At 39.4% G+C, this 20,053-nt stretch overlaps 1 protein-coding gene across 9 annotated transcripts in view; it reads right to left on the minus strand.

Annotated features, from left to right (window-relative positions):
* HDAC4 (histone deacetylase 4) overlaps positions 1 to 20,053 on the minus strand; it is a 303,006-nt gene that overhangs the window by 87,411 nt on the left and 195,542 nt on the right. For all 9 annotated transcript variants that reach the window (XM_072977471.2, XM_072977437.2, XM_078378962.1 and 6 more), the window contains 2 exons: positions 17,916 to 18,049; positions 9,432 to 9,552 (listed from right to left, as the gene is read on the minus strand). In XM_072977471.2, coding sequence (XP_072833572.1) covers positions 9,432 to 9,552; positions 17,916 to 18,049 — 255 coding nt within the window. The remainder of the gene's footprint in view (positions 1 to 9,431; positions 9,553 to 17,915; positions 18,050 to 20,053) is intronic.

The following is a 20,053-nucleotide window of genomic DNA, read 5'->3' on the forward strand; positions in this document are numbered from 1 at the left end:
TCGAATTATTCTGCTTTATGTCAAATGTGACTTTTAAAAATGTTTATCTGAAGGCCAAGGTCCAATAGCAGTTGCAATGTGAAGGAGACAGTTTTTGTGCCTTTTCTTTGAATCTGTCATGATTAACCAATTGTTTATATATGGAAACAGAGTTATGCCATAGACTCTGAAGGGTACATTGCAATTGGGGTCACTCACTTTGTGAAAACGTGGGATGCTATAGAGAGACTAAAAGGGAGCATTTTGAATTTGAGTATTTTGGTGCCCATAACAAAGCACAGAAAACAACAATGTTCTGGAATTATCATAACGTGAGAGTAAGCATCCTTTAAGTCTATTGCATAAAATCAGTTCCCTTTTTTGAGGACTGGTAGTATCACTGCTAGCATCACCATTCTGCATTTCTTAGTCTCTATAGATTAGGTAAAGATTACATCCCACAATTAGAATTGGTCTCAAACCACCATCCTTTTTCGGGACAGTGAAATATTGGCAGAGGAGCACACATAGTCCAAGAGATTAATAGGTACTTTATTTATTTATTTAATTTATATGCCGCCCACTCTACCCAAAGGTCTCTGGGCAGCTGTACTTCTTGTACAGTGGTGCCTCGCACAACAATGTTAATTGGTTCAAAAAAAAAAACCCGTTCTGTGAAAACATCATTCTGTGAAACACCATTTCCCATAGGAATGCATTGAAAACTGGTTAATCCGTTCCAATTGGAACGGATTGCCGTCCTTGAGCGAAAATCCCCATAGGAAACATCGTTGTGTGAAACAATGTATCCCCCATTCAAATGCATTGAAGCCGACTCAATGCATTTGAATGGCATTCCGATGTCCGTTTTCGCTCCTGTCCGTCCAATGCTTCTCAATGAGAGAGAAAAAAATTCACCACAAATTAACGATGCCTCAGAACAACACCAAATTAAGTTTGCATACGTTTCACAAGCTGGACTATCAATGCCAAGCATTTAAAACAGGTTTCAAATGGTTTGAGGCACTTTTAAATGAGTGAAAAGAGACATGGTTGTGCGAAAATTCCCCATAGGAAACATCGTTGTGTGAGGCAGCAAATTTTTCAGAAAAAGCCATCGTTGTGTGAATTTATCGTTGTGTGAGGCACTCGTTGTGCGAGGCACCACTGTATTGCATTTTGCTTGAAGTGATATATGTTTGATTTATATTTGATTTATAATAAACATTAATGGGGAAAAAGATGTAATAATGCTCAATACAATTAACACATCTCATTCCTATTGTTAAAATATATGTAGTGGACAAATGATATATACATTTAAGTCACTTTCAAGTGAAGGTGATGATGTATGAATTGTTATTTTTCCTGCTTATAGACAGATGTTAATGCAAACAAGTACATGAAGTGTGCTGCTTATATATTGCCCTATAGTGATCAAAGCACTGCCTAGGCAGTTTATAATTTAATTATGCAGCAATTATGCGAGCTGGGTATTCAATTTACTGATCTTAGAAGGGTGTCTGTTGTTGATTTTGTATCTTAATATCTTTCTGAAACATGATTTTATGAGAAAGTTAAGGTTACTTTTTCAATATGCTGTAGTTTAACAAGAGGTTTAATCTCAGAGATTTATCATTGACTCTCAGATGTATCATATTCATTTTTGTACTGCTATATGCTAAAAGTCATTTTAAATGGTCTTAGACATTTTTAGACAAGTATCATTGCACTCTACAAAGTATTAACTCTCTCTCTGTATTATGAAGTTGTAACCCATACCTTCATATATTTTGCATGGATTCAATATATTCAATTTATTCACTTACAATAGACTCAGTGTATCCACTGCATTGATTTTGATTTTGACTGCTCTAGTGACCATCACAGTTTCGAGGCTCTGGCGATTGTTATGTTGAATCTCTGCATGTTCTATACCAATGAGCATAAATAACTGACATAGCATACAGGTGACACTGGAGAGTGCTGACTTGCTTCTCCCTCTGCACCCTGTGGTATTTGAAACAAGGTGGTGGAAAGTGCCATACAGGGTCTAGATACAAAGGAGCCGTGGCACCAAAGTAGTATGGAGGAGGACATATTGGCTTCGGCATTGATTACTCCCCTGCCCTGAGACGTTTCTTATACCTATGATTGGCAATATCAACTTCAGTACAGTGGTGCCCTGCTTGACGATGACCTCGCTTGACGACGAAATTGTTTAACGAATTTTTTGCAATCACTATATTTTTGCGATTGCAAACCGATGGTTTCAATGGGGTTTTTTGTTTCACGATTTGGACCCTGCTTCGCAAACCAATTATTCACTAGATGATTAAAAACAGCTGATTGGCGGTTTGCAAAATGGCTCCCCGCTGTTTTCCAGACCTATTTTCGCTACACAGGCATCGCAAAATGGCCGCCTATGGAGGATTTTTGCTGGATGAGCAGGTATTTCCCCCATTGGAACGCACTGACCGGTTTTCAATGCATTCCAATGGGTTTTTCCCCGCTTGACGATGATTTCGCTGTACAGCGATTTTGCTGGAACGCATTATTGTCGTCAAGCAGGGCACCACTGTATAGGGGTGAGTTTTGGTGCTCTCTTTAAAGGTTTCACAAAGGGATTCTACTTCAGTTTGCTGAGTAGCTTGGTTTCATTCAGGCGAATGTCTAAAAGTGAGGGATGGCACATGTTTCTGAGATGTTTCTTCTGCAGATAGTTATCCCAGACAAACTAAATCTTGTTCTTTAATTTGAGGTGAACACCATAACGGAGATGCATGAGGCTGAGAAAGAGATTGATGTTCTTTGTTTTTTATGCCTTTGTTTTGTCTTGCCTTCTTAGGATGGTTAACATTTATATCTCTTTCTCTTTTTTGCAGCTGAAACCAAAGCTGCTTTAAAGGTGGATTTAAAAGCAGATGGCCTGTCCTCAGTATTGCTATCAAGCAAGTGTTGTGGAGGTATGACTGCTGTGAGGTCTGATCATCCATCATAATCAGCCTATGTTGTTTCTTATTGAATTGTCTCTATGAATAACTGTTTAGATGGTGCCTCATAAATTGAAATGGAAGAAAGCAATGTTGTAGTTTGATATTTTGAGAAAGTACTGATTGTTTGGTGAGTTTTCCCACAAGTAAAACTGTAGTCTGGATTGTAAATTCTGACTGCAACTTTCACAATTTTTTTTTACAAATTTGGCAACTGTGTATCTGACACCCCTTGCCCAAACAACAGAATGTCCATCTCACAGAGGTATCTTCTTGTTACAAGAGACATATTTCTTTAAAAGGTCTGGTGAGGCCATAAAAAGGCAGGAAATTTGATAGATGAACGTGAATATTTTTCTTGTTTTTTTAGGGAGAAAAAAAAACAAAGATTAAAAATGGAGAACAGATGACATTAACAAAGGTAAGTACATACAAAAACTGTGTATATGAAAGCTCTAAAAAAACTCTGAAGGTGTTTCCTCAGCAGCAGCTAAAGAGAACTGAGGATAAGCAGTGGTGTTGAGAGCATGCTCAGTGGGAGCATGTGTGTTATTTTTTCCCCAAAGCTCTGGAAAATTCCAGAGATGTCTGTGCAAGTGTGGGAAACCTACTGGTGTAAATCACAGAGACCATGAAGTATAATGCATCTAAACAAAAACTTGGAATTCCTTTCTACTGCTCTGTACAAGCAGCCAGTTCTGATGGTAGTTTGAAATGAATGTTTCTGCCAAGATTGATATATAAATTGAAAAAGGGATAGTAGTCTAGGTATTGTGGTGTGAACAGACACATAAACTAAACATTCCTGCATAAGGGACTGAAGGTTTTTGCAATTGGTTTTTATATCTCTAAGCCCAGTACTTAGCCATTCTCCACATCTGATCCAAGAAGGACTGAATGACCTTATTGGCTGAAGTATCAACTATATCAGAGGTACCCAACGCCCGGTCTGCGGCCTGGTGCCGGTCCGTGGGCTTTCTTGAACTGGGCTGCGGACAAGGATCTCTGCCCCCATGCATGTATGAGCGCGACATGCCGCTCTGCAAGTGAGACATGCCCACCCACAAGCGTGACATGCCCACCTGCAAGCGTGGGGTCCCCCCCCCCCGTGGGAGCCCGCACCTCCAACCGGTCCACGGGACCGCTGAACTATATGATCATCTGGTGAAGCTGAAGTTAATTCTGGAGAATCAGGGAAAGAATCAGTCATACCACTCTGAGTCACTATCAGCAGTGGAATGAAGTGGTGAATCATTTTTTGCCTCATCTAAAGATGGTATAACTAAGCTCAATACTGAATGAATCAGTGCTTACAGAACTAAAATTGAGTGTATGAGAGTCATTTTTGGTACAGGGGAATAAACAGAAATTTTCCTTGTGCAATATGAGTCCCAGTCTTCACAGGCCCATGGATTATGTACTATGGATTATCAATGTGACACCCCGTATCATGATGTGCTTCATTATGGTATATGGATTTCTGGTTTCAAAGTTATTAAGGAGCCCCAGAGCATCTTGTCCAACAAGTGTGATATACATACTCCCAATGGGAATAAAGTGATACAGATCAATGGGATTCAGCAGACATAGGTTCAGTCCCCAGTTCCACCATGGAAACTTGCTGGGGGGTGGAACTGAAAAAACTGGTCCATAAATACTTCGCTTACCTTGAATAGCCTAATGTTATTCTTTCATGCCATTAAGGTGCCCCCAGCTTACAGTGGCCAAATGAATGAGAGATCTCCAAAAATTTCCTGTCATCAATAGCCCTGCTCAGCTCTTGTAAACTCAAGCCTGTGGTTTCCTTTAGGGAACCAATCCATCTTGTACATGATCATCTTCTTTTCCAGCTGCCTTCAAACTTTCCCAACATTATTGCCTTTTCCAGAGAATTCTGCCTTCTTATGATGTGACCAAAACAGGACAGTCTCAGCTTCATTATTTTTGCCTCCAGAGATAATCCAGGTGTAATTTTCCTTAGAACCCACTTGTTTGTCTTTCTGGTAGTCTAGGGTTTTCCACCAAGCTCTCCAGCACCACAATTCAAATGAATATTTTTCCCCTGTCAGCTTTCTTCACTATCCAGCTTTCACACCCATACACAATATTCAGGAATACAAGAATGTGGATGATCTTGATCTCCAGTGACACATCCTTATACTTAATTATTTTTTTTCTAATTCCTTCAATGCAGCCCTTCAGAGTCTCAGTCTTTGTCTGATTTTTTGGATGGAGTCTCTGTTGATGGTTGAACAAGGCATAAAAAATCTTTAGGTATTTAAATTTCTTCATTATCAACATTAAAGTTGTGTAGTTCTTCTGTAGTCATGATTTTTGTCTTCCTAATGTTCAACTGCAGTTCTGCTTTGAAACTGTCTTCTTTCAGTGTCACTAAAAGTCATTTCAAGCCATTGCTGCTTTCTGCCTCTAAGGCAGTGTCATCTGCATATTGTAAATTGTTAATGTTTCTTCCACCAATTTTTACTCCTCCTTCATCTGAATCTAGTCTAGCTTTCCATACACTATGTTGTGCATGCAGATTGAAAAGATAAGAGCATAAAAAGCATCCTTGTCCAGTATCTTTGCCTATAGGAAAACATTCTGTCTCTTCATATTCTGTACTAACGGCAGCTTATTATCCATAATACAAGTTACGCATAGGCATAATCAAGTGCTGGCAGTTTTTCATGATCAGTAAAGTCAAAGGCTTTGCTGTAGTCAATAATGCAGACTAATCTTCTAAAACCTTAATAGGGATTGCTATAGTCATTTCTGACTTGACAGCACATAACAGTCAAAGAACAGTAGGAGTCTGGAACACAATCTCTCAAATGAGATTGGGACTGATACCAATCCAGTCTTGAGGGAACTGTCCAATGTCTAGTACATAGAATTCCCTTAGTTAGGGGACACTGCAGCTACTAGAAATTTCCCAAGAACCTCTTCAGAATTAGAAACTCTGTATCTTAGGAAGCTTCCAACATCCATGGCAGTGGCACCTTGAAGCAAGGTATACAAATTGGATATGTATGCTTCCTTAATCAAATGTGACAACTGCTACTTTCCTTCAGGTTCTGTAATTTCAGAAGATTTGTAGGTGAACCCTCAGGGATCAGTATAGAAATACATGGTAGTTTAAAAGATGGATCATTAGGAATTCTCATTTTTTACTTCTTTTTTGGAGTCTGATGAATAGGAATGGTGGCAATGCATTGCACTGATCTTTTTTTACTGCTTGGTACTGAGATAGATATTTTAAGTAATGGTTGTGCTGTTGTCAATATTGATGGTGCTGAAACTAGAGGTATAGGACTAAAAACTGATGATGGTGAGGTCATCAAAACTGATATCTCAATAGTACGTTCAGAAGATTGTTTTGAGATTCCTACAGTCTAAGGATTGGAAGGTTAAGTCTTCTTGAACAAATCTGAAGAGAATATTGCCTTGTCCCAAATTAATGCTCATATGTAGCCTCCCTATTTTTCCTACCTTGGAGGTAGGGTAAATACCAGGCACTGTCTGCATGTGTGAGTGTAATGGAGTTCACTCAAGCACTTAAGACACAGAGTGTCTGTCAGAGACAGGTATCTTAGCTCTGCAAGCCATATACTTTTTGAAGAGGGATTTGGGGGCCATGAAACCAATAGGATAGGAACAACAAGGCTAACTACTATTGTTAATCTTGTTATTTGTTAATCCTGTTTTAATATATACACAGGAGAACAAAAAGGTCATTAAAAAGAAGAACAAAAGTGTAGTAAGCTATTTACATTCAGATATAAAAAGGTTTAGCATTGAGAAGATGAGAAGGATGGAGCAACTCAAAGATGTGGCTGCTTCAGTGGTGAACAAAAAGGCTAAGGTAAAAAAAGAGAAAAATGTCTGGACATGCTCATTTGAGTGAATGGGGCTCCCATCAAAATGCAAGGCTCAGCAATGGAAGATTCTAGAACATTCTGTGCAGGCATAATTAGACCCATAGGTATGAGTGTCAGCAGCTGTTTTTCCATAACAAGCATAGTACACTCATATTTGAAGTGGTCCTCTATCTGACTGAGAATGCCGCATTATTAACCAATATACAGGCAAATATATAAAAATCACAGCACACATGGCAGGAAAAGCTGCTTATCTACAAAAAAAGATGCAGAAATTACTACTAGGAGCTACAAGGTGCATGCCTTCCAAGATTATAATTTCTATTCTGATAAGACCTGGTTGCTCTGTTCCTGAACTACCACTTGGCACAATGTCAAGATATATGACAATGAGAAGAAAACAGATGAATAATTAGTTGGTTGGCTACCATTATTTGTCATTTACTAATGTTTTTATCTTTTTGCACCTGAAACAGAAATTTTGTATTTTGTGGGAGGAATATTGAGAAAAACATATTAATGCTTTCCCAAATCTGTTGCAATAATAATTACGCAAAACACAAAAAACCTTTTCATCTATTACCAATTAACTTTTGACATGTCAAGTTATTCTTTAAAAAATCTATCTTTTATTGAAATCACAGAATACAACTTTTTCGACATGTTCATTACGCTTATTCATTAAATGTCTAACACACAGAAGCACAAACAAGCTAAACTTCCTAGCCAAATGTGTCACCAGTAAAAAAAAATCTAATGATGTCAATATGAGAAGACCAATTGTTCTTAAACTGTGCTGTTGGGTATTAATTATATTTCAGTCTTGTAAAATATCTAATTGATTAATGATGTACTCCAACTGAAAAGGCTTTGTTCCAAGTACAGATACAAAGAAACTGGAGTTAACTAGTTGCAAGTAAGAAATTTGCAAGTGATCTTTCTTGCGATGAAAGGTATAATTACATCACATTACAAATGTAACTTCAGCTATAATTTCATTTTTTGTGTGTGTGGTATAACTCACATTTTAAGATCACTTTTATAGTTTATATGAAGTTTGTTAGTTCGTTAACAAACTAGTTTGGTTATGTTTATTTTATATGCCAATAAAGGTTTTATTATTATTTTTTTGTATATAATGTTATAATGTCACTAAATGATGGAAGATGAATGTATCTTAGTTCAAATGCTGGCTTCTACTATGCCTCATGCTGCTTCCTCATGCTTTGTCATGGGTAGTCAGGCAATAATACAATGCACATAGGGAAAGTGTGATGCTTTTAGCACCTGCATTTTCCTCCCAAAGTAACTAAAAGACAATTGTTTTATCTCTGAGAAATAAGCAAGCAAGATGTTACTTTTAAAAACCTCTCTAATAGGTAACAGATTATTGTGGGATTAGCATTCTAACTGAAAATATTTAGTTTTTAAATGTAACTTCCTTAAGCTTTGCATATACATAGATTTGGGTTGTGTAAGATTCTCCAATATCACATCCAATACTGTATCAGCTTTAAACCATGCATTTTCAAATGTTAAGCCAAATTTCCAGAGCCATAAAACTGATTTAATGCATAGTTGTGTCTAATTTTACTTACATATAAAAATGCTTTAAATTATGAGTCGTGCCCAGTTCTGTATTTCTGCCAGAGGAATAGCAGAATTCATCAGAATGGGGGTGGGTGGGTTCTCCACTGAGCCCCCCTGGGTGGCCCCAGAACTTGCTTTGGAGGGCTGGGAAATCATCTGGAAAGGTCTGAATGGAAGGATGCCACATGAAGAAGAAAGGATGAATGTTCTGTAACAATCACCAGTGGAAAGTGTGATTCAGCCCTATTTATGGGTCTAGTATAGACACGCTAAGATAAGTTATTTTATCTGGTCAAGAATATAAAAAGTTGCCTTACACCCAGCCAGAGTATTAGTTATGTATTGTTCACAACAGCTAACAATTATCCAGGGTTTCAGGTAGTATTTCTTCTTCTCTGGCTGGAGCTCTGGGGAGTCTCAGATTTGGACCTTTCTTAATGTAAAGCACATGCTCTACAACTAAGTCACAACCATTCCTCAATGGTCAAGGACTTAATAATGTGTTATGAGGATAAGTTGATTCTGTATATCTATATATGTCTTGCTTCGGTTTGGTTTTTACAATGTTGCAAATATACATTTTGTATATTAACAAACCTCATTAAAGAAATGTGTGTTGAGCACCATGGAACATCTAATTATGACTTGACATACAACTAATTTCCCAGCAAAAACATAGATGCTATTTACTAGTTTAATTTCCCCAAAGCAGACCTTTGCAAATGATGGTGAACCAATACACACAGTGAAGCTACAAGGGCTTGCGATTGTATTTCTGTGCATGCACAAACCTTTATCAGGTAGCATGCTATTATGGTAGTTTATGTGGACTGGAACATACAGAAAACTCACATAACACTGAAGTGGAACCCAGTTCATAAAAATTACTTCAACACCAATTCTTATATACATAGCTATCCACAAATTACTACTGTCAAGCTGCACAGACTAATATGCAAAGATGTAGAAAACACTAAATTCCATTCTATACCTAACAGTTTCTTGCTGTCCAATTTTTGTCTGTTCAGAGGATTGGTACCATAAAGCAATGTGTGCGCTTCTGAATGAACAGTCTGTAGCTCTTCTAGAGTCGCTTTCCTTCCACGTATACACTGCAAAGAAGGAAAGAAAGAAGAAAGAACTGAAATTGCATTTACATTAATTTAATACAAGAAGTAAGGAGAGAGGTGGACTAACAGAAGTTATACACATATTTATTTTCCAAAAATTGATCTTGGGATTTGACAAAATTGATATTTCATGATGAAATTTTAAATAATTATTTCTTACAATAAAGAATCACAAATAATTATGAGACTATGTTTTTCCTATTTTGGATTCTGAACTTAATGGAAAGAATGTATTTTAACAATAATAAAAAGCATACAGTAATTATTCTCTTAACTAGTTCAACTGGCTCAGTACAACTGATTATGTTACAACAACCTTAAAAAGATGGATTTAACAAATAATAAACTTCAAATGAAATAGCACTTGTTTGACTCAGTGGCTGAAGTCCTGCTGCTTAACATAGTAAGTCACAACTAAAGTAGGCTCACAGAGGAGTTGACTCACCAAATCTCCACAGATTCAATGGACTATAAAACCAACAATGCCACATCAGGCTACAGAGGACAAATGAGTTGGGGGAAGTAGCATCGGCTGCAGCAAGCGGGGCACTGTAACAGCCACCTGATACCTCACAAAGGGGCCGTTACGTCACACTCAATCACTCTTCGTTTCCACTGCCACCAACCATTCCCTCAAATGAAGCTTCAGGCCAAAGTATGATTTCAAAATAAAAACTTAGGTTTATTGTATACAAACAAAAGGAATGGTAAATCACTTGAATATAAATAATACTTTAATCACTATAATATTATAACTATCACACACCCACTCTCACAGACTCTCAATGTATCACAGTTCTTATCTCTCAGTATCTCCAAGCCCTAACCGTCCCTATCTCAAAGCCCTATCTCGAAGCCCTCACACCATTCACTCCCCTTATATACAACAGCTCCACCCCTTATGTCCCACCCTCCGTCACGCCATTGGTAGATGACACACAGCTTCAGCAGTGACGGGCAGGTGATGTCATAGCTGTATGTAACAATACCTCCCCCCCTTTAAAAGTTGTTTTGTGGGGGAAAGCTAAGGTGCTTTTCACCCAAAACAACTGGAAACAAAATCAAACATTACATTTTCCCCACATTTCAACACTTACCATTAATATATTAGGCACATTCTTACATAAATATATAATTCAAAATATACTTACACTTATATAATCAATTGCATATATATATATATACAGAACAATATTCCAATAACCACATATTTTCATAACTTATTAAACACAGTTATTAATTTCAAGAGCCCAATTTTTTTCATCTGGTCTTCGGGATAAGGTGTCAGCAACACAGTTCATAGTCCCTTTGACCACCTTAACCTCGAAGTCATAGTCCTGTAAAATTAAAGCCCACCTCATTAGCTTGCTGTTTTGGGCTTTCATAGTCTTTAACCACATCAGAGGTGAGTGGTCTGTACACAGAACGAAGTGTGTCCCCCAGATGTAAGGTTTTAATTTCTGGACTGCGTACACAATGGTCCAACATTCTTTCTCAATGGTCGACAGGTGTTTCTCGCCTTTCTGAAGTTTCTTGCTCAGGTAGGACACAGGATGCTGGTCTCCGTTGTCATCACACTGGCACAGCACGGCTCCTACCCCGGCGTTGGATGCATCGGTGTATATGATGAACTCTCTATCGAAGTATGGAGCACGCAACACAGGGTGGTTGGTTAACACCTCCTTCAGCTTCCCGAACACCTCCTCGCAGTCACTGGACCATGGGATGCAGTCATCACTCCTTTTCCTCGTCAGCTCGATCAATGGTGCTGCAATTTCGCTGAACCTGGGGATAAATTTTCTATAGTATCCCACTAAACCAAAAAAGGATCTAATTTTTTTTCTTGGTATTGGGTCTAGGCCAATTACGTATTGCCTCTACCTTTTCTTCTAGGGGTTTGATTACACCTCCCCCTACCATATGACCCAAATATTTCATCTCGGGGCTACCCAGCTGACATTTATTTGCTTTTACTGTTAACCCCACTGCTTTCAACCACTGCAGTACCAACTCTAGGTGACACATGTGATCCTGCCAGGTGTTGCTAAAGATCCCTATATCGTCAATGTAGGCAACTGTAAATGCACTGAGCCCTTGCAGAGTTTTGTCCATCAGCCTTTGGAATGTAGCTGGGGAATTCCTAAGGCCAAAACTGAGGACACGAAACTCGAATAAGCCGAAAGGGCTAAAAAAAGCAGTCTTTTCTTGATCTCTAGGGTCTATCCGCACTTGCCAAAACCCTTTAGTCAAGTCTAAACAGGAAATGTATTGATAACCCCCAATGGTTTCAATCAGGTTGTCAAGTCTGGGCATGGGTAAGCATCTGGTTTGGTTACTAGATTTAATTTTCTGTAATCCACACAGAACCTAATGCTTCCATCTGGTTTGTCGACCAAAACTATTGGAGCTGACCAAGGGCTAGACGATGACACAATAACATTTTCTTTTAGCATCCCATCTAGCTCCTTGCGCACCTTGTTCACATAAGGTCCGGTTCCTCTGTATGGGGTTACTGCCTGCGGGGGTGCATTTCCAGTATCTATTCTATGCATCACTCCCTTGGCTAAACCAGGCTTGCTTGAGAAGACCTGTTGATACTTAGTAACCAACATCTTTAGTTCCCTCTGCTGATCTAGGGTGAGTGCAGGGCTGATCTTCAACTCCTCTGGGTTGAACTTTATTTCATCCCTTCCTTCCCAGTATGGCAAATCATGTTCTTCTTTATCAGCTGCTTTCATTGCAAAAAGCACTCTCTTTTCCTCTCTATAATATGGCTTGATGGCATTTACATGAACTACCCTCCTGCCTAGGTATTCATCTCCTTCAATAATGTAATTAAGATCACTCATTTTGGAAATGATCCTATAAGGTCCTGCCCAGTTCGATTGTAGTTTGCTCCCCTTGATGGGCCTCAACATCAGCACCTCATCTCCAGGGTTAAACTGTCGTTCCCTAGCCTTTTTATCATACCAAACTTTTTGTTTAATTTTCTGGGCTTGCAGGTTTTCAGCAGCCAACTCTAAATTTCTTTTGAGGTTGTTCATTAATGTGTCTATGTATGAGACTACATTTTAAGGATCTTCTTCTACAATCTGTTCCCAATTTTGCTTAATCAAATCAAGTGGTCCTTTCACTTTTCTCCCGAATAGCAGTTCAAAAGGACTGAACCCGGTACTTTCTTGTGGGACTGATCTGTAGGCATATAGCAATAATTGCAATTTCTGGTCCCAGTTATTTGGGTTTTCTGCTAAATAGGCTTTAATCATTCTCATAAGGGTTCCATTAAATTTTTCTGTTAACCCATTACTCTGTGGATGATCTGGGGAAGTTTCTAAATGTTTAATACCACAAATCTGCCATAGTCTCTTCATAAGTTTGGAAGTAAACAATGGTCCTAAATCAGTTATAATCTCTGAAGCAAAACCCATTCTACTCATATAGCTTAAAAGTGCATCAGCCACTGTATGGGTCTCAATGTTATTCAAAGGAATCGCCTCAGGGTATCTTGTGGCATGGTCAACAATGGTGAGAATAAATCTGTTTCCCCTTTTTGTGACCTTAGGCAACGGTCCTATAATGTCCATGCCAATGCATTTGAAAGGTGTAGAGATTACGGGTAATGGACACAGCTTAGCCTTAGTCCTGTCACGGTTATTACCCTGTCTCTGGCACACATCACATCTCTGACAGAAATTTTTAATTTGTTTTCCTATTTCTGGCCAATAGAAGTTTTGAGTTATTCTCTGCTTGGTCTTATTTATCCCTAAATGTGCAGCAAATATATCAGAATGTCCCCTTTCTAAAATAATTTGGCGATATTTATCAGGAACTACCAACTGGCTTTGAATCTCATGTCCCCCTTTTGAAATGTTCATCAGTGTTTCTCTATACAGTAAACCCTGCTTAATAAGGAACCTTTCAGGGGATTCAGGGGATAATTCCAGGCTTGACACTTTCTCAAAACAACATTTTAAAGTGGGATCTGCTTGCTGCTCCTGGGAAAATATACTGCTTTGGGGTAATTCAAGTGAAAATGCCTCAACTTGTATATTTTCATTTTCTCCCTCCTGAAAGTCAGTAACTTTTTCAGCTGCCTCTGTTTGGTCTTGTTGTGAACGTGTAAGAACTAACACTCTCTTAACATGCTCAGAGAGGTCTGTCCCAATATGTACAGCTAAAGGCATTTGCGAGGAAATTCCTACACGCCAATTTCCTTGCCAGCCCTTATAACGAACTAACACTTCTGCTACAGGCAAAACAACTATTTCTTCCCCTATTCCTTTAATTGTCATACTTTCATTTGGTATAATGTGATTTTGTGGTATGATATCAGGGTGACACAGTGTAACCTGAGAGCACGTGTCTCTTAATGCTAAATACAGTGGTGCCTCGCTTAACGAGCGCACCGTATAACGACGAAATCGCATAGCGATCCGTTTTTTTGGATCGCTAATGCGACCGCTTGCCGATCTTCGCAAAGCGAAGCCCCGACGATCAGCTGTTCGGTGGACAAAATGGCCGCCGGAAGCTCCGTAATGGCCGCGCGCAGCGTTTTCGCGCCCTCCCCTCGCTTAACGAGGGTGCGAAAATGGCTGCCGGCCATAGGAAACCTCGCTGAACGGTGAGTAAAGGAGCCTTTTGGAACGCATTAAACGATGTTTAATGCATTCCAATGGCTTTCCCTGTCCCGTTCAGCGATTTTTTGCTATAGCGAAGGTTAATCCGGAACGAATTAACCTCGCTATGCGAGGCACCACTGTAGTTGTTCTAAAATTCCTATATTATCACCAGCTGCTTCAAATAATTGGGGATCAGTTCTTATAAGTAGACAATGTCTTATTTCAGCCACAGGAATATTATCTTCATTAAACTCATCTGTTGTAGAGACCTCTATTGGCGTTGCTATGACAACAGACTCCTCCTCCCTTGGTGGAGTTATCTGTCCCCTCTGAATACAGTAAACAGATTTAGTCTTGTTTAAATTCATTTTCTGAGGTAAAATTTCTTTATTTTCTTTTGCTTTATAACATTGGGACGCAATATGGCCTTTTTCATGGCAGATGAAGCAAATTCTATCAGTCCATGGACCCTTTCCAGCCCCTTTTCCTTTTCCCTCCAAAATCTGGCTTCTGGCTTGGCCCTGTTCTGAAGGCTTTCCCACAAAATGGCCGCTCCTTTTTGCTGGCTTTTAACTTGTCCCTTGGGATATCTATTGTAGTCCTCCCATGTTTTTCTCATACTCTTTCCCTCAGAATACATAGGTTTTCTGATTTGTGAGATGAAATCTGCAATTTCCCCTGCCTGTTTCAAATCTAGAGGTTTCTTGTCTTTGACTAAATATTTAATTTCACCATGTAGAAGGGAATAAAACTGTTCCAATCCTATAATGTTTTTCAATTGCTGAATTGTCTCCACTTTCTCCTGCGCCAACCATTTATCTACATATTTAGCCAAATTGGCCCCTAACTGTGAGTAAGACTCATCAGGTTTCTGTTAGTGTTCTGAACTTTTGCCTCAGATGTTCTGCATTGATGCCATACCTGGCAAACACCAACTTTTTAAATTCAGAATAATCTTTAATCTTTTCAATAGGCATCTCAGCGTAAACCTCAGCGAGGCTTCCACTAATTAGAGCTCTCAGAATAATCATTTTGTCTGACTGTCTGATTGAAAAATCAGCACACGCTCTTTCAAAAAGAGTTAAAAATGCTTCTGGACAGTCTCCCTGTTTGAAAGTAGGGAATTTCTTTAGATCTGCTTTTGACAACTGCCCGTCTTCAGAATTGGAATTTCTATTATTGTTATTGTTCTGGTTCATTAATTCCACTCTCTTGATTTCAAAAGCCATCCTCTCTTTCTCTACCTCGTTCTCTCTGTCTCATTCTTTCCTCCTTTTCTAATTCTAGCTGTCTCCTTTTTTCCTCCATCTCTAGCTGTTTCATTCTGTATTCATGTGCTTGTGCTAACACAAATTTTCTGAGGTCTGTTAAATCTTCTCTAGAGGACCTTTTCTCTTGAGCTGAGGAAAATCTTTCCCCTCCCCCACTAATCTCTTCATCTGAACTAGCTGCCATTTCAGATGGTCTTAGTTCATCTTTTCTACTTCGGGTTAAGAGCATTTTATTTCACCAAAGGCTCTTATATCAACTTTCAAGCCTTGGTTTAAAGTCACTTTTTTCCTGTGCTATTGGTCTGTGTTATAAAGTTGTAGCCTTCTCCAGCACCATCAGCTAGCAATTGTAACTATGCTTCTGCCCCTTAAGCTGGGCCTCTTGCCAAACACAGTTTAATTATTCTGCCTCTGGCACCAATCTTGAATTCACACAGCTACCTTGACCTAGGTTTAGCTGTACAAACGGAGATCCCTCAGCTTTGCTGCCCTTGGCCTTCGCTATGTCCCCTCAGAGTTTCCCTAAACTCAGGACATGCTGGCCAAAACACCACAGCCTTTGCTTTGGGCCACTCTCCCCACACAAAATGGACTCCACAGAGCTCCCCTGTCTGTTTTTCACTCTGAAGCTTCAGCGCCCCTCTACTAGGCTTTCCTCCCCTTGAGCCAAGCCCTAGAAGGTGACCCATGCTCTCCACTTCAGATGACCCTAACTGAAGACCCTTGCTCTGGGCACAATTTTGCCAAGGTTTTACTGGAATACTCATATCCCGCTGCTGGACACCAATTTTATTGTAACAGCCACCTTATACCTCACAAAGGGGCTGTTACGTCACACTCAATCACTCTTCGTTTCCACTGCCACCAACCATTCTCTCAAATAAAGCTTCAGGCCAAAGTATGATTTCAAAATAAAAACTTAGGTTTATTGTGTACAAACAAAAGGAATGGTAAATCACTTGAATATAAGTAATACGTTAATCACTATAATATTATAACTATCACACACCCACTCTCACAGACTCTCTCAATGTATCACAGTTCTTATCTCTCAGTATCTCCAAGCCCTAACCGTCCCTATCTCAAAGCCCTATCTCAAAGCCCTCACACCATTCACTCCCCTTATATACAACAGCTCCACCCCTTATGTCCCACCCTCCGTCATGCCATTGGTAGATGACACACAGCTTCAGCAGTGACGGGCAGGTGATGTCATAGCTGTATGTAACAGGCACTTCCAGAACAGGAGAGGCAAAAGGGATGGGTGAGAAACAAACTACAACTAGACACAAATCAAAACACTGGAGACAAACTACGGCTTTCTGGATTGCCTGCTGCACAAATTTTAACTTTGACATGGTGACACAAATCATGCCTTAATGTGATGTGTGAGTGTACTATAGAGCCCTTTGGGTACCTCTTCATGCTGAAAGACCATAGAGCATCTAAACCAGGCTTGTCCAACCTGCGGCCGAGGTCAGCTCATAATGCGGCCTAGTGCAATTTTTTACTTTTAAAGAAATTCCAAAGTTTCAAGTTACACTGCCAGCGCTTGCGGACAGAATGTGGCCGGGGCATGTCACAACAGTATAGGGGGAGAGAGGGAAGGAAGGAAGGAGTGGGAGGGGAGGGGACGGGGGGGCTGCATTGATTGCACTCCACCGCCCCATAAAGCTGCCGGAGTCGAAGCTGGCAGCCTCTGCTATCTAAGATCGCAGCTGCCGGTAAGTGCGCTTGGAGTGGGGCTGCGGAGGAAGGCTAGGGTTCCCCCCCTTGCGGCCCAAACCAAATGTATGTGCGGCCCAAACCAAATTTTCATCTTCTAATGTGCCCTAGGGAAGGTGAAAGGTTGGACACCCCTGATCTAAACATTCACTACTGCTGTACTCAGAAATTGTTCTATTTTGTGAACTATTTCTTCCAAATTAATACAGACCATAGGCAGATTCTCTCTGAAATGCAAACAGTGCTTGGACTGAAATTCTGATTCATGTTCATGTAAAGACTGCATTAACTCAGATACACCACTATCCAGAAAATTCATCAAACGTATAAATATATAAAGTACATTCACATAATGTGGCAATCCCAATTTACAATTCCTGCCCCACCCTCCAAAAAAATCCAACCTGGATTACATATACAATAAAATTAATTGACGGAATGCTATGTGATAGAGTCAATGTGCACTACTTGGATATTCAGACAAAAATACCATAAACATTTAAAAAAACTAAGTACATTAGAAAGTTCCAGCTCAGCCTTCTCCGTGCTGGGCTAGTTTTAATCAGGAAAATGTTATCCACCTGACACCCTTTAAACCTTGAAGGCTTGGAGTATTACAGACCCAGAGATCTCTGCCATTTTTATGACATTACCCCACTGTATACAGCAATCCCCATTCACCCAATATAACAAGGCTTTTTGCCCTTCCTTCTAAAAGGGCATCCATTACCTCACACTTGCTACGAAGACCTGTTTCCTGAAGTCGTGACCAAATGCTCTGGATTCTTCCTGCGTGTTCAGGATGGCTGTTTGTGTTTCCACAGGTACACTGATGTTTTAGCATCAATGTGTCATATACAAGGCCTGCATCAGAGGATACAACATAAGACATCAATCCCATGCTTACTTAATAATTCCTGCACATTGTCAAGTTTATTCTTACTTGGATGCAAATGCCACTAGACATTGTGAGACATATTTATGAACATATATAAGCCTACTATTAATTACAAAATTTTTACATATATATGACAAAGACAAAACTTCAGTTTCATTTCATGCCAAAATAAAATATGTACGACACATTTTTTACAGAGTAGACTTCGGTCTAGATGGGTGGGGTATAAATTCAATAAATAAAACAAATAAAAATAACCAAAATAAAGCCAGCTAGCAAGCAAGCAAACAGATAAACTGCTGAAAAATTATATTCATTGATTTAATTTAAAATTATGGGTAGGTTTTGAAATTAAATGTCTCAACTATGTAGTACTTTGCTCAAAACCAATCTACAGTGGAACCTCTACTTACAAACGTCCCTAGCTATGAACAATCCAACTTACGAACAGCTCTGTTCGCAAAATATTGCTTTTACTTATGAATGGAGCTTCAAGATACGAACGGAAAAAAAACGCAGGGGAGGCGAGGAAAGCGTGAAATTTGAACTTTCAGTTGACCGTTGGCCAGTGAAGAGGCGGTTTGTCTGCAACATCGCTCGTCCAAGCGGTTAAGAGAGTGGATAGGGAGAGAGTCTTCAGAACTGCCTGGTACTGCCTGGTACTATACTGTACAGACTGTTGGTGGGGTTTTTTTTTTTTTTTTTGCTTTTTTTGGATTTTTGACTTTTTTTAACAGAGAGACTGCCTGTTCTGGGTGAGCACATACACTGTACAGTATTTACTGTACAGGGTTTTTTGCAGCTTGGTGGGGGGTAGGGTTATGTTTCTGTGCCCTGATGGGTCTTGCAGTGTGGATTTAAAATGTAAAAAGTAGAGTGTAATATTAAATTAAAATTAAATGTGAAAATTAGACTATAATTTTAAAATGCAAAATTTATTTATTTTTGCATTCTATGGCTTCTAGGGTTTGTGTACAGTGATCTCTCTGTTGTTTTAAAATGTGTGGGTTTAAAATGTGCCTCCAAAGTCTTTTTTTTCCTTTGGGGATCTGTTTGATGTTATAATGGTTGCTTGTTGTTTATGCAGGCAGGCTGTAAAATGCAGTTTAGACTCCACTGTCTTTTTTTCTTAAAATCAGAAAATATACCGTGAGGGGCTGTGCTGGCTGTTGATGCAGGCAGGCTGTAAAATGCAGTTTAGACTCTCTTTTTGTGATGAGGAGTTCTGTGCTGGAATAATGCTTGCTGGATTCTGTGGCTTCTAGGGTTTGTGTACTGTGACCTGTATTTTGTTTTAAAATGTGTGTTTAAAATGTGGGTCCAAGATCTGTCTCTTTTAAAATCAGAAAACTGTGGTGCTTGTTGATGCAGGCAGGCTTTAAAATGGAGTTTAAAATGGAATTTTAAAATGGAGTCTACTGTAGACTGAAGATTCTCCCCCCTTGTCTTCTCTCTTTTCTCTCTTTTTGTGTTTAACAGCACAAATCTTTGTCTGAGGGGTCTGTGTGCGCCAGTTATGACTTTCTTTCTTTCTTTCTTTCTTTCTTTCTTTCTTTCTTTCCTCTTTTCCCCATTGTTCCTTCCCTCCCTCCCGCCCTCCTTTTTAAGCTAAAAGGTGCTTGGCTTGGCTTGGTTTTGTTTAAAAGCTCCTTGTTTATAAAGGTGTTCTGTTTAGAAGGTGTTCCCTCCTCCCTCCCTCCTTTCCTGCCCTTTTTTTAAAAACCTAAGTTCATCTTAGGTCAAAGGAAGAAAAATTCTCCCCCTAGTGGTAGAGGACGGATTAAACAGCTTTGCATTAGTTCCTATGGGAACTAATGCTTCTAATTGCGAACAGTGCCTCTAGATAAGAACAAAAAACAACCAGAACAGATCAAATAGTTTTCAATGCATTCCTATGGGAAATTTTATAAACGTGTCAACTAATGAACATTTTCTGGGACAGATTAAGTTCATAAGTAGAGGTTCCACTG

This window comes from Pogona vitticeps, chromosome 1 (assembly GCF_051106095.1).
Source record: "Pogona vitticeps strain Pit_001003342236 chromosome 1, PviZW2.1, whole genome shotgun sequence".
NCBI lineage: Eukaryota > Metazoa > Chordata > Lepidosauria > Squamata > Agamidae > Pogona > Pogona vitticeps.